The 14,713-nt window shown below is 41.0% G+C and overlaps 1 protein-coding gene across 1 annotated transcript in view; it reads right to left on the reverse strand.

Moving 5' to 3' along the window:
• Window positions 1-14,713, reverse strand: part of Adcy8 (adenylate cyclase 8) — a gene marked incomplete at its 5' end in the record, with an annotated part of 218,698 nt that overhangs the window by 32,179 nt on the left and 171,806 nt on the right. Inside the window, 2 exons of the mRNA XM_019210479.2 lie at window positions 200-278; window positions 9,437-9,609. Coding sequence (XP_019066024.1) covers window positions 200-278; window positions 9,437-9,609 — 252 coding nt within the window. The remainder of the gene's footprint in view (window positions 1-199; window positions 279-9,436; window positions 9,610-14,713) is intronic.

Consider the following 14,713-nt stretch of genomic DNA (forward strand, 5'->3'; position numbering starts at 1 on the left):
TATTTGCTGCAAAGATCAGGGCAGGACTTGCAGGCAGTTTTAAAACAACAGGAAGTGGGGCTGGGGATTTAGCTCAGTGGTTCTGGTGACTGCTGAGAAGAGCAAGGGCCCAAGTTCAGTCCCCCATACCAAAACCAAAACAAAAAACAACAGGAAGTGGGGTGAGGCCATATGTAGCTGGAACAACATATCCTATTACCTGCTGTCCGTGGTAGAATACAGCCAGGAGGAACATAGTCATCAGCAGTAGAGAGGCTTCCTTTGTCCCCAGGAAATCTCTGTGGGAAGAAGAAAGGTAAATGGTGGCATGGTTATGAATGAGGAGACTGAAGCTCAGGAAGGAGAAGAATAAAAGAAGCAAGTGTTTCCCAAGCACCTCTATGTGTTGGGAAGCTCTGGGGGTACACATATGGGCTGATTCAGAGACTAGGTGACTGCCACGTGTGTGAGATCACTCAGGGCCTATCTGTAAAAGAGACTCGAGCCTAGAGTCTGAACACGTGCTCACATTGGCAATGCCTTCCTACTTGCAGAGCAATTTTTCAAGATGAGTGCTTTCATACTTGCTCATCACAAAAACCCATGTGAAGACAAGAATCCTCTTCTGCCCACACGTTTTAGGTATTACCCTATGTAAGAGTCCAGTATGCCACACTTGTTATGTGGCAGTCTTTATTATCACTGCTTTCATGTTCAGATTTCTATATCAGTTCTGACTTAGACACTTTGAATTCTTATATTAATTCCTTTTATCCTTATATAAGTTCTATGGAGTTGAGGACCGCTGTCACCTCCATTTAACTTCTTTTGTCATTAAGGCAGGCTTTCTTTCCTTTGTGTCACCTCTTCCAGGTGTGAACCTTCAACACTCAGCTCATACTCCTGGCGGGTCCCAGCTAGCCCATCATGTGGGCTGCCCTGGGTTCTCTAGGAGACCAGGTTGAAAAGGTTGGTGCCAAGGGTAACACTGGTACTGCCCCTGCCATGATGGGGATTCAGAAGAAGGCCAGGGAGTCCCTCATTTGATTCTGAACTCATTGCCTGCATTTGGTCCAGCATGAAGCCTTCTAAGAATACTTTAATGCAGGAGGCAAATGGTCTGCAGGAAATACTATTGAATGCTGAAGGTGAAGATGGGTGACCTCTGTCTGCCATAGTTTGGATCTAAAGTCCCTCAAAAGTCGCTTGTGTTTGGAGAGTGACTGGATCACAGGGAGCTACAGCTGACTTGCTGTTAGAGGCAGAGCTTGGCTGCAGGTAGTGCAGAGGGCTGTGGCCTAGAGTAGTATATTCTCATTGCAGCTCCTCCTCACTCTCTTGGCTTCTTGGCTACCACAGGTCGAATTCATTTCCCTCTGCCATGCCACTTTGCCATCCCACCTCTGCCTTGGAGACTGCTGACCACAAGATGAAACTTTGAGCCGAAAGACCCCAAAACTTCTCCTTTAAATTGTGGGTGTTGGGCATTTTGTCGCAGTCAAAGAAAAATGACTAAGACACAGGCCAAAGAAGAAAACCCCAAATGAAAATGCTCAAGTACAGATCACTGTTCTCCATGTTGTGAGTTGCCTTACATCACCAAGTGTTGTACTTCCTCCAGATTTCTCTGTCTCAGATAATGCCTCTCACCGATTTCACTTAGCTGCTTTATCCAAAAGCAGAAAGAAGCTGGGAGTTAGTTCTCAACACAGCCCTTATCTGCTCATAGCCAAATCCTGTCCCTTCTATGGGTGAAATACATCTTCCATGCGCCTAATGATCTCCACATACACATCCACCACCCAGCAGCTAACCTGATCGCCAACAGCTTACTCACATCGCACTCCACAGTTTATGTTCTATGGTGTGATCAGAACATATGTTACACTAAAATCCAGTCATGTCACTCCCTTGTTTAATGTCTCCCAACCACAAGCACACACCTGCTCAGCACTCTCTCAAGAAGTGACTCTGATGGGGCCTAAGGATGCCAGCGGGCAGAACAGATAAACTGCAGTGTCTGGAGGGTGGAGCAGAATGAGCCTCAGTCCAGATGGATCCTGGCAACCATATACGTTTCCCCTTTTCTGTTCTTGCAGGATACCAGCTGGTGCACCACAGGGTCAGAGGAGTGGTGGAGTGAAACTCACTGCCAGCACCAGCTTCTTATCTAGCTTTACGATGTAACACACACCAAATTTACACTGGGCCAGGCCTGGTCCAACTCACCAAGGCAGGATAGGGGTGTGGGGATGGCAGTGGGCATTCTTGTGGGGAGGTGTTGTATATATGGGGATCAAGGGGACCAATGAGCTCTGTGGGCCAGAACAAGGTTCCAGCTGCCAGTTCCTGGTTCTATCTGCTTTTCCTTGGAGATAAGATGCTAATGACAGATGAAGCCTCATTATTCCATTCTTGTCTATAGTCCCAGAGAGGCACACAATTATGGAGCCTCTACTGTGGGATACAGGGTGGAGAAAAGGAACATTGTCTCTGGCCTCAAAATAGTTTGGTAAGAGAAAGAATCAAATATACAAATAACATTATAATATGATGGACTCCAGGGAAAGAATATATTCTTGTTGCCATGAGAATACATGGGAAGAAAGAAGTAGTTCAGTTTGTTTAGGGAATACTTAAAAGAAGATCAGAGGTCAGAAAGAGAAAGTAGGACGGGCTCGTAAGTACAAGATGAATATTTTTCATAGCTGATTTATAAATCTGTATAGTGTAGGGGTAATAATTAAATATCATGTACCACATTTGAGGCATCATGAAGACCCAGAAGGAAAGAATATTCAATTCTGTTACGGCTGTCCAGTAGGAGTGCCAAAATAGTAGGTTTAGACTGTGACCCATGCATCACTATCCCTGCATGGTAGGGATGAGGATTCATTTCCCTCATTCGTTTATCCACCTTGGGCTTGTTTTGAGGGGTCAGGCACATTCACATATTATTCTTTCCTTCCTTCCTGTCACTTACTTCTATAGAACCTAAAGTATGTGGACTTCAAGTAAACTGATTAGACATGACCTCTGAATTCATGACTGATCACTAAGGTAGACTCAGGTTCCAATCTCAGCTCTGTTACTGATTAGCTGCGATCTTGTACAAGTCACTTTTGTCTTCCAGCCTCCGTTCATCCATCTGTGAATGACGGTAATGGTATTTATCTACCTAACCCTGAGGACTGACTGAGCTATCATAACAATGTGCTTGGTGCAGTGCCTGGGCTGTGTCTCCCACTCACCACTCCATGGAGCACCTGCATATGATCTTGTTAATGGGTAGGGTACTTTAGCACCCATTTGTCCCCCAGGCTTAGTTTGTATGGGAAACGTCCATGTTCAGTGCCTTGTTGAATCTGCCTCAAATTCCTGTTCTGCCTGGCACTTCTGAGCTCCTTAAAGTTGGGGTTCAGGAAATTTATCTTAAACCCAGCGATTTGTCATTTGAAACACATTTTCAAGAGAAAATGCAAATGCATTTTGAATAATTTCAAAGCAGTGATTGGCCAAAAATAGAGACATGACTAGACCAAACTTGGAAAAGTAAAAGAAAATTATGAGCAATCTTTGTGTTAAGCTGTATTTCAAATAAAAAAATCTCCTGAATATAGACTATAGAATATGTGTAGTAAGACAGCAGGCTGAGAAATTAAAAAAGAACTGCAATTTGAATTTGAAAGTTTTTTTTACTAACTTCTATGATTCTTGGAAGAAATTTCAAAGAGAGCCAAATGGTGAAATTCATACAATCTTGTAATCTTTGTTTGATCTTGGGTGTCTGGGACTTAAAGCTGAGGACATTTTGGACTGATTTATTTGTATGAACAAAATCAATGAAGTAATACTACCATCTCCCTGTGCTAACAGAAAAGGACATTGTTAATTAAAATCACATGTAGAATAATGAAATTTTCAGGGCTGCAATAATCTTTAAAGATCATTTTAGCTGATGTATCATAAAATCAACATTCACTTTTGAATATAAATTTTTAAAGAAGTATTTGTACTAATTGTAATGATGAATTTGGAAACTAAAAAATACCAATGAATAAGAAATAAAATTATCCTTAGTGTTAGCCCCCAGGGAAAACAATTAATAATATTGTTGATTAAATGTCAACTAAATGTCATTTCCTTTTCTCCCACTCAAACATACATTTACAAATTAAGAATGTATTGTTTATACTCTTGTGTTTGTTTGTTTTTTCTTTCCAGAACTGGGAATCGAACTTAGAACCTTGGGCTTGTCAGGTAGACATGGCGTTACTGAGCTACATCCCTAGCCCATTCATACTGTTTTCTGAGTTCCTTTTACATTTAGTACAGAAAATAATTCTATGTAATGTAAATACTTCACAATGTGCCTTTGATAGATCCAGTCTACTCTTACCTATGTGTAACATACATAATATAATATCTCTCATGAGCCTTTCATTCTGTGGTAGGAGACTGAGGCCCAGAGAGAAATTACTTACATGAGGTTACACAGCTCATTTGCATCATTGCCAGGATGAGAACTAGAATCTCGGCTTTTATTATGAAAATCTTCGCTAAATTTTTTTTTTTTTTTTTTTTTTTTTTTGGTATCGGGGATCGAATTCACTAAATTTTTAGTTTAGTTACTAGTTCCTATTTGTCTCCACAAAACCCATAATAAACCATTCCATTTGAATTTCTTTTCTTCTGGTGCCCTACTAATGATGTGCGTTTGCTAAGTGCTTGTATTATGTTGTTCCTGTACTAGCCACCTCACAGAGACTGCCTGCTTTGTCATATCAACAGTTCTGTCCTGGAAAAGAAGAGACTGGCACTGGGATGGTAAGGAATTCACTCCTGTTCACAGAGCCAGTGGATAATGAAGCCTGGCTATCAATACAGATCTCAGGGAGCTTTTTCAGTAGCTGCAAATCTTTCAATACACAGATATGTGACAGTCACTTGCCCCTAAGCTCCTAAAATGTGTAATGATGTTTCATTCATCTGTGATTTGCAGGACCTACACAAATGCCATAGCAAAAGACACAATGCTTATTGAATAGAGACATTGATGATGGGGTGAACGGTGTGTGATGTTGGGTGAGTGCTATTAGACTTTTGTTCTCTATATGGATCATCTCTGGGCTGCTGACTGCTCATTTCTACTATGATCTCTCATGTAGATGAATACAAGAGCTATGGTTGATTCCATAATTCATGGGGCCAAGTGCAAAACACAAATGTAGGAGGCTTCTTCAAAAATATTAAGACTTGCAGCAGAGCATAAAACCAAGCACAGTTTCCCTCTGAGTGTAAATGTGGATCAAACTGATCATGATTTAGCTCAGAAAAACTTTCCAGTGCCACACAGCTTCTAGATTCTGCCAGCACCAATTTTATACAGTCCCCTCCAAATGCTTTCTCATGTAGATTTTTCTTAACTTTATCATTTCAATTCACTCTCACATGTAAGAGCCTCATCTGGTAGCATATTTTATGTCTGAAGTGTGTTAAATACCTAGCCCTATTGATCCCATTTTGCAAGGATGATTTTGATAATGGTGGCCAAATGGTAGCTTGCAGGCCTCTGAGATGCTCTCTACTCTTGCTGTTTAGCCTCCAGGTACCCGAAAGGAGAATAAGCAAAGTCAGGAAAGGAGGCACCTGGATATCTGTGCATGGGAGATGAGCTGGGGTGGCAGATGGCTAGATATGGAAATAAAGGACAGAGATTGTACTTTTTGCTTTTGTAAGCACTGCTCTGTGACAATAGGTGCAGGGGAGATAGTGTTGAATTAAAATAAATGTTTGAGATGTTTTGCCGGAAGCAGAGCATTACTACTATCATTTCCACTTTCAAACTCCTTCAGGGATATTGGAGAGAGATCTTCTCCCACAGCTGTCAGGTACAGTGTGGGGTAGTCATTACTAGAACCAGATTGACTGATGCTCTTGGTAACCATACTGTGTTGCCTTCCTAAATTAACAATGTGGCCACTGGTGAATAAACCTAGAGTCAAAACTTGATTCCAGGTTGCCTAACCTCTACTATAAGCATGAATGGATTATGATATTTTGCCTATATTTCAAGAAATTAACAAGGAATAGGAGATGCAGAAATAGTGCCTTCTATCATCAGTGAAGACTTCACATCATAAAGGTTGTGAGAGAATAGAGTATTAAACATTCCTGAATAAGCTAGAAATCTTGGCTAAATAGAATTTCACTAAATGTGAAGTGTGATTCTTGAGTCCAAAAGCAAATTGTGTTTATGGGATGGGGAGAACATGGTCTAAGAATAATAGGGACGAAAAGTAGAGGCTTGAGATGCAAGTCGCCCTGCTGTGAACCATTAGCGTTGTAACACTCCACATGAACAAACACTCCTCTCAGGCACTCATTCATTCACTATTTCATCCTACAAATATTTAATTTCACATCTACTAATAGGTACTCTTAAGTGCTACAAACATGAACATGAGTACTAATCCTTATCCTGAAAAGGTCCTGCTTTAATGGAGAAGGAAGACCTGAAAACTAATGACTACAGCATAGATAGGTAAATGCAACAATAAAAAATTATTTACGTGGATTAGAAAATAAGGAATGATTCCAGGGGGTTTCACAAGGAGACGGTATGTGAGTTGGGTCTTGGGAATGACAGGCTGGGATTGGGAGATGGAGGCTGGGAGCATCCATGCAGAAGCCCATTTGGGAAGCAGCTCGTGATTTCCCACAGCTGGAGTACTGGCTACAAATGGTGACCTGCAGAGTCATAGGAGGTAAGACTGAAGATGTTACTGTAAGCCACATGAAAAAGACGTTGGTAATCCACAGCAAGCCCAGTTTTCAGCTTCTTAGAAGGTAGGAAACCCCTGAAGGGTTTTGAGAAGAAATATGAGTTGACCAGATGGTTTTGAGATGGGTGGCAAGGCAGGGAAGAAACAGCAGTGCTGAGGGCAGGATAAGGAACTGTATAGAATAGCAGAATTTGTGATTTGGAGATAACAAATATTAGCATAAATCAAGTGCTTATTGTAGGCCTGAGCTTGTGCTCAGCTTCATTTGCTACATTTAATCTATTTTTTTTTAATTCTGAGAGTATAGAAACTATTATTATTTCCACTTCATGATGAGAAAAATAGAGATCAGGGAACTTAATCAACTTTACATAATTTGGCCTGGCTCACACTTCTGGCTGATGAGAGAGCTGAGATTTGATTCCAGGTGGTTTAACATCTAAACTTGTATTAGTGTGCATTATGATATACTGTTTCCCTGCAGGGACGCTGAGGAAAATGCCTATCTAGTGATTGACAAGACACCAGGGAAGGCTGCCTCTTGTCTAGAGTTTAACATTATCTACTGCGTTTGTTTGATGAGCAGGTTAGAGGGTACTAGTGTGATGCATCCTAAGGAGCCAGATTGGCCTTTCCAAGATTCTTGGTAATTTTTGTAATGTATCTGCTTCTTCTAGATGCCATAAACCCAGTGACAACCAGTAGAAATGGTCCTAAAGCATGGACTGAAGGCCATCAGCACAAGCAGCCTGTGACAGCCAACTGGGTACATGGTGACATTGACTTGTTGCTTATAATGCAGCTGAGATGGAAGGATGACTCAGCTCGTTGACTTACTAGTAAGTTAATTTGTTTCACAGCCAAGTGTGAGACAATACAATACTAGCCACTGATGAACCTTGATCATCAGCAGCCGTCAGTTTGGGATTGTCTTTACTTTCACAACTCTTACTTAACCATGTAACTACAAAGTTCTCCTGAATTCCTCAAAACCAAATTCAGAACTGAACTTCTCTCCTAAGGAAGAGGAGATAATAAGAAGATATATTTTGGACCCACCGTGTGCCTCACAGTAGCTCTTGAATATTGCTATGTATTGAAGTGTACCCCCCATCCCCATTCATATGTTGAAGTTCTAGCATCCAATATAACTATAAGTACAGATAGGGTCTAAAAGGAGATATTTAAGGTTAAAAAATTCATAAAAATTGGAGCTCTAATCCAGTAGTGTTGGTGTCTTATGCAAAGAGGAAGACAGATTAGGGCTCTCTCTTTCTGTCTGCCTCTGTCTCTTCCTCTGCTTCTATCTCTGTCTCTCTTTCTGTGTGTGTGTCTCTCTCTCATCTCTCTCTCTCTTTCCTTCCTTCCCTCCCTCTCTCTCTCCATTTTTCTCACTTAGGACCCAGCAAGAAGGTGGCTTGGTGCAAGTTAGGGAGAGATCCCTCACCAGTAATTCTGTGAGCTGGAATGTTCATATGAAACTACTCAGCACCCAGGACTGTGAGAAAAAAATTTCTGTTGTTGAAATCACTCAGTCTGGTTTGGAGCATTTTGCTATGACAGCCATCTGACTAATACAGAGTATGTATTATATGTTCCACTTCATCTGTGAGCCCAGGTATGGGAAGTGACTTTCTAATGCAACAGAGTCTGGATTTGAAGCAAAGTCCATGGCTCATTCTATTAATTCTGTGTCTCCCTTGGAAGCAATAAAGTTTAGATGATTTTATTTTTACAACGAAGGTGACTTCTTTTATTCATATATATATATATTTTCCTTCTTTCTGCATGGTTATGGGATGTCTATTGCTACTAAAATAGTAACAACTATTGTTACTATTTTATTGTTTTATTTATTGTTGTATGTACCAAACTTTGCTTCAGGTTCCTTTCTCTGAGCAATCTAGGCTAAACATTACATTTTATACTTTTCTGTATTTTAGAACAAACACAATGCAAGGAGCACATGTGCTTAGTCCATAATGTCTGCTATTATTAATATTGCCATAGCCAAGTTTAAAATTAGACCCTGAAAATCTTAGAGCTGATAAGGAAGAAATCATAAATTCGTAGGTTTGGTGGTCGTCTGATCTGTTTAGGTGCCATTTAGTCTAAATTTTAAATAACTTTATAATTTCTCTAAATCAGTACTCCTCAACCTTTTTGGCACCAGGGATTTGTTATGGAAGACAACTTTTCCATGGTGCAAGAGAGGGCTGGTTTGGGGATTAGATTCTCATAGGCAGCATGCAATCTAGATCCATCTCATGTGCAGTTCATAGTAGGGTTTTCACTCCTAAGAGAATCTAATACTGCTGCTAATCTGGCAGGAGGCTGGAGCTCACGTGGCAATGCCAGCAATGGAGAGTGGCTGTGAATACAGATGAAGCTTTTGCTACTGGCCAGCTGCTCACCTCCTGTTATTCAGCCCCTCTTCCTAATAGGCCATGGGATGATTCTGGCCCAGGTATTGGGCAACTCTGATCTAAATGATACAACTGAAAAGCAGGGATTTTACCCAGACTTGGAAGCTAGAAATGCCTGAGTTGAGGTATAAGTCATTATCAGAGTAGTCCCTGAGTTTCAGTTATTCCACCTCTACTTCTTCCCCAGTGATTTCACTTCCCACTGAAAGTGGAACACTTTCTGGGCACAAGGTAGTGGGCACTTACTTGCCACTGTGGTTCAGGTTGTCATAACGCAGAAAGAGACCTGCATAGATGGTCTCTGTCAGCAGAGCATAGATGGCAATCATAATCAGAAGCACAGCCAGCTTCAGGACGGAGTTCAGCCGTAGAAAAACTGCACAGGTCACCATGGCCAGCACCCCCGTGAAGACAAAGTACTGCAAACAGAGAGTGGGAGTGGTCAGATTTCCCCAGGGACATCAGAGGCCCCTCTCCTAGTCCGGGATGCTCACAGGCCTCCTGCACAAGCATTTGCTGAGCATTTCCACTCAGAGGTCTCAGGGCCTCCTGAATTCAGTGGGTTCCAAACTGCACTTTTTATTTTCTTACCCCTGAACCTATGCTCTTTCTTTTTGTGAGTGGCACCATCCATCATATTATCCAACAAGCTAGAAAATTTATTTTTATTTTCTTCTGCTTCCCTACATTCCTCAGCCAGGCAACCCTGTCTGAGGGTTCCACTTCTCTAATAGACAAGCGTGTGGCCCCATTCAGCTTTCTCCTCCTGCCCTGTTTGTGTCAGTCCTCAGGGACAGCTTTGGGAAAATTTTCTGTTAGCTCTGCCTGATGAGAGGTCCCAGCCCCTAGCCAACACACACAGTTATTTTCTACCTAGTATTTCTAAAATAAGATGCAGTCACATCACTTCTTGACTTCAAGTCCTGTTATTGCTCTCCACTCCTTCAAACTGTCCTCTATGAAGGTGTATCAGATTTCTGTTTACTCTCAGCCTTTCTCTCTTGCCTTAGGGCCCTGTTGCTCAACTCTCATCCATGTGACTAAGCCTTACTTCTCTGACAAACATCAACTTTGTGTCTTTAACTCTGGGAAGCCATCCTGGATATCTCCAGGTACTTCTGAATCCTACCCATTTCCTCTACCATGTACTGCAGAGAGCAGTGTGGCATCTGTCATCCTATAACCACAGCAAAATTCAAATTGCAAATGTTGGCCCCCTGAAGAGCTAGAACACTGGAGGAGTCTCCCAGTGTTACTCTCTCTGTCCAGATTGCAGCTTTCTGTGGAAATCCCCTCAGCCCATTCCCCTTATAGAATCATTCCAAGCTAATATGCTGGAGGATGGGTTCAGCTTGTGATAATCTAATTGGAAGAAAGTGAACAGAATTCACATTATTAAAGGCTGTTTTGTAGGAATACTTTAATCTCAGTGCCTATATACTCCTTTCTTCTTGTAGGTTTCAAAATAATTGCTCAAGATAGGAAGCATAATTCCCATTTTATAGGTTGAGAAATTGAGGCTCATGGATCTTAAACAAATTGTTCAAGATCTCAAAGTTAGAAAGTAGCATCTAGGTCATCTGGATACAATCAGTTTGTATAAATATAATGCTAATGGGATTACTGGGCTTGAACATTTCTAAAACCCTTCTAGCCCAGGATGTTTGTGACAACTGGTTGCCTTCTCTCTCTGATTACATGAAGAGGCAATTTTTGTATGAATAGGCATGATGGGTAAGAATTTCTAAAAATTTCTGACTAAATCATCACTGAAGACATGTTTCTAATTTCTTAGACCATCCTGACTCTTTCATGACACTTTGCAACAAATATTGGTAAAGCAAATATGGATAGTGCCCTGATTTGTAGCTGAGGACAAAGACCCTGTTCCTGGGTGGTGCGTAGGCAGTCTCAGAAATGAATGAGGCATTGTCCCTGTGCTTTGAAAGTCTTATGTCTGGTGCATCCTTTAATTTTCTCTTCCTTTCCTAATAAATTTAATTATGTCTTGTACAAGTGGGATGATAAGCCTTCTTTGGCTCTCCTTTAAGAGCTTCCCTTGGGCAATATTTTTAAGTAACTCATCTTGATGCCTTTGTGCAGGAAGCTGTATGTGAAGGGACCAGGCAATAAGAAGATCATTCTTCAGAGTTTATTTTCTCCATCCAGAGAAACTTCTAAGACTCTACATTTAAATAAAGACTGAAGGAAAAAGAGTGGATCTAAAAGTTCCTGGCTCATTGCTGCCTGCATTACAATTAAGGTTTGTGCATGGTTTTGTCAATTAAAATTGATCCCACATTAGATCAAATGTCATGCATATAACTGTGGACTTGGAGCAAAACATTATGGGGGCACAAGCATTGATTTAAAAAAATGTAGTAGGTATTTACAATCAAGCCATGTGATAGATCCTTGAAATTCCAAGAATGAGACAGCAGAGGACTAAAGAAAATCATGGTGAAAGAAAATGAAGCAGACATGAACATGTCAACTGCAGTACACTGTGAGAGTGCTTTGCCAGCCCTGTGACCAGACACAGTGTGAATACAGAGGCAGGAGCAAGCAGTCTTAGGGCAGAAGGAATGTCTAGAATAGGCGGTATAGGAGAGGTGCATTTGCACTGGACCTTGAAGGATGAAGAGGGCTTCATGAGGGCAGAAAATGGGAACACAGAACAGCACAAATGCAAAGAGCTAAGGAGCAAGGTGCCAGGAGAATTAGTTTTTCAGGTTATATTAGAGAATCACTCAACTGATTATAAAAGGAGCCAGTAACCCAGGCAGGTGGAAAAGTAGCAAACATGTTGTCTTCCTTGTTTTTAAACCAAGGTTCCTGAGGGTATAATAGGCAAAGAGAAGCATGTGTTTATGCAATGAAATGATAGCTCTTTCTCTTTTTTGTTGCCTCAGTCAATTGTGTTAGTGTGTCCTTGTCCTCTCTGCCCACCAACCTCCATTCCATTGGAAGGAGACTCCTCACCATGGCTGAGCTAACCTTTCCCTTTAAAATGGAACCTTACAGAGGTGCTGAAGCCCATGTGTTATCAGGACAACAAGGCCCAGGATAACATCAGGAGCATCTCCTCTGTCCCTTGCACAGCTGAGGAAATGGGAGGACAGGAAGCTCTCAGAGTGGCATGGCTTTGTGAAAACCTGTGTTTTTGGACTGGTCTGGACCCATCAATTCCATGTTTCTGATAGCTTAGGAAGATACTGTACCCAATGATTCTTAAGTATCTGCTCTTTTATGTAACCCAGGAAAGATGGATGGGGTCTGTGGATGCACATTTATCACTGTACAGTTGGAGTTACACTGTAGGAGGGACCACCCAAACAGAACATAAAAAAATAAAGGCAGAAGGTGCAGGGACAAAACATAGGAATTACTATACTTAAGGGGATGTAGATAAAGGGAAATAGGAATATTAATTAGGACTTGTTGGGGATATGAGGAGGAGGATTAGAGGGCAGTGGTTAAAAAAAACATATATCCCAAAGTCTAAAAAATTCTGTGTGCAGGGGTTTCATGAGAGCATTGAAGTGTCAACACAGAACGTATCTTTGAAATAAAGTGGGAAAGGGCCAGAGATTCAGCTCAGCGGTTCAGTGGCCTGCCTTGAAAGCGCAAGGACCCGAGTTCAATCCCCAGTACCAATAGGAAAAAAGAAAGAAATAAAGTGAGAATCAGGATACAGAGTGCATACATGATATAATTTAAATATATGCACAGATACTGCATAGCTTTTGAGCATGTAATTTTCTTTGGTAATGTTCTTTCATCTTATTTTAACATGGAATTTCAACTGAGGAAGTTGTTTGGTGCCCTGTCTTGTATCAAGTCCTTGTACTCCTGAGACCTCTGCATCCTATATAGTAGTAATGGAGCTTTCAATGGTAACAATCAGCTCACTGTGGCACACATGTATTAGGTTTGCCACCATTGCTATATAGTAATGAGGTTCCCTGTTTCTTTCCACATTGTTTAATAATAAAATATAATAATACCAAGAATTGTGTGAGAAACTTGAGGTACTTAGTCTTCAGTAAAGGAAACATTCTGTGCATTACCTTTGCATTGGGAAAGGGAAGAAGGGACTAAAAAATAGCATATCCTTTAGAACATTAGAAAACTTGGGTGCTGCAATATGTATTGGCACTTTGATACCCAAGGTATGGAAAAGAGAAAAAGGCATTTCTATGGGCATGAAGAGCTGGGAATGGACAATAGATAAATGATAAAGATGTGATATGAGACAGACCAGACCCTTATGTTAGATGAGGTCTAGGTAAGAGGACTATATTGGGGGGATGGCTGGGAATTGGGGCAAGGAGATGGAGGGTGGGTATAATAGTTACAGCCAAACATTTACTGGGTGCATAATCTGTGCAAAATACTCTGTGAATGGCCTTATGTGTGTCATCTTATTTAGCTCTTCAAATGTACCAAAGTTAGACTCTAAGCATATACGGCACTTTTGTGCTTTTGAATACTCAAGGCTTTCCACTTTCAGGTGATTGACTAATATGGGAAACCACAAATAAAACAATTTTTCTATTTCTGAAAAAAATCAGACTCTCCTGACAAGGCAAGTGTTAAGGGAAGTGATTTCTGATTTTTTAATCTCCCAGGTATCTGTTTGAATCTGTTTCATAGATTCCATTTCTTTCCTATGCTGGGATTCCATCATGTTCCTGAGCGCCTCTATATTTTTTTATCAGTGTCTTCTCTAGTTATTAATCATGTCTTTCACTACGGTCACCATCTCTGTTGTATCTGAGAAATTACTTCTGATTTAATTTTTTCCAGATCCTCTTTCATTGCCAGTTCAGGGAGTCCAGGTGGTTGAGTTTCAGATTGTTCTATCTCATCTCTGGATTTCCCTTTGCTGATCTAGAAGTCTGGGTTTGCATCTTGTTTAGGTGTCTTCTTGTTTCAATTTTTTGTTATTATTGAAGATTTTTCTTTAATTTGCTGCTTGTAAACTGCTTATTGCATGCATCTCTATTGCTAGCATTTAGAGCCCTTAGAGAAATATCTAACTGTTTTTTTTTTTTGGTACCGAGCATGGAACTCAGGCCTTTGTGCTTGCACGGCAGGCACCAGAACCACTGAGCTAAATCTCCAGCGGGAAATTTCTGACTTTTTAAAAACACAAAACAAGTACTTCACACACTAAACTATCCATTTGTTCATCCACAATTGTTAACTGAGGATCTATTATGCACCAAAATACTGTGCCAGGCTGAGGGGCAGCATACTGATGCCAGGACACTGTCATAACAACACATAAATTACCTTGGCAACATGTGCATGGTGAAGGAGGAGGAGGAGGAGGAGGAGGAGGAGCAGGAGAATTTCACACAATGATAACCAAAATGGAATTGAGCATCTAACCACGAAGTTTCATACACAGACAGCCCATTTGGTTGCTGCTAAAGCCCCAGGGCATTATAAGCTCACATGACAGGAAGAAAGAAACCAAGCAGAACATTTTAAGAACTCATTGTGGCCCACAGCAAT

This window comes from Fukomys damarensis, unplaced genomic scaffold (genome assembly GCF_012274545.1).
Source record: "Fukomys damarensis isolate Sample0158 unplaced genomic scaffold, DMR_v1.0_HiC HiC_scaffold_5, whole genome shotgun sequence".
Taxonomy (NCBI): Eukaryota; Metazoa; Chordata; class Mammalia; order Rodentia; family Bathyergidae; genus Fukomys; species Fukomys damarensis.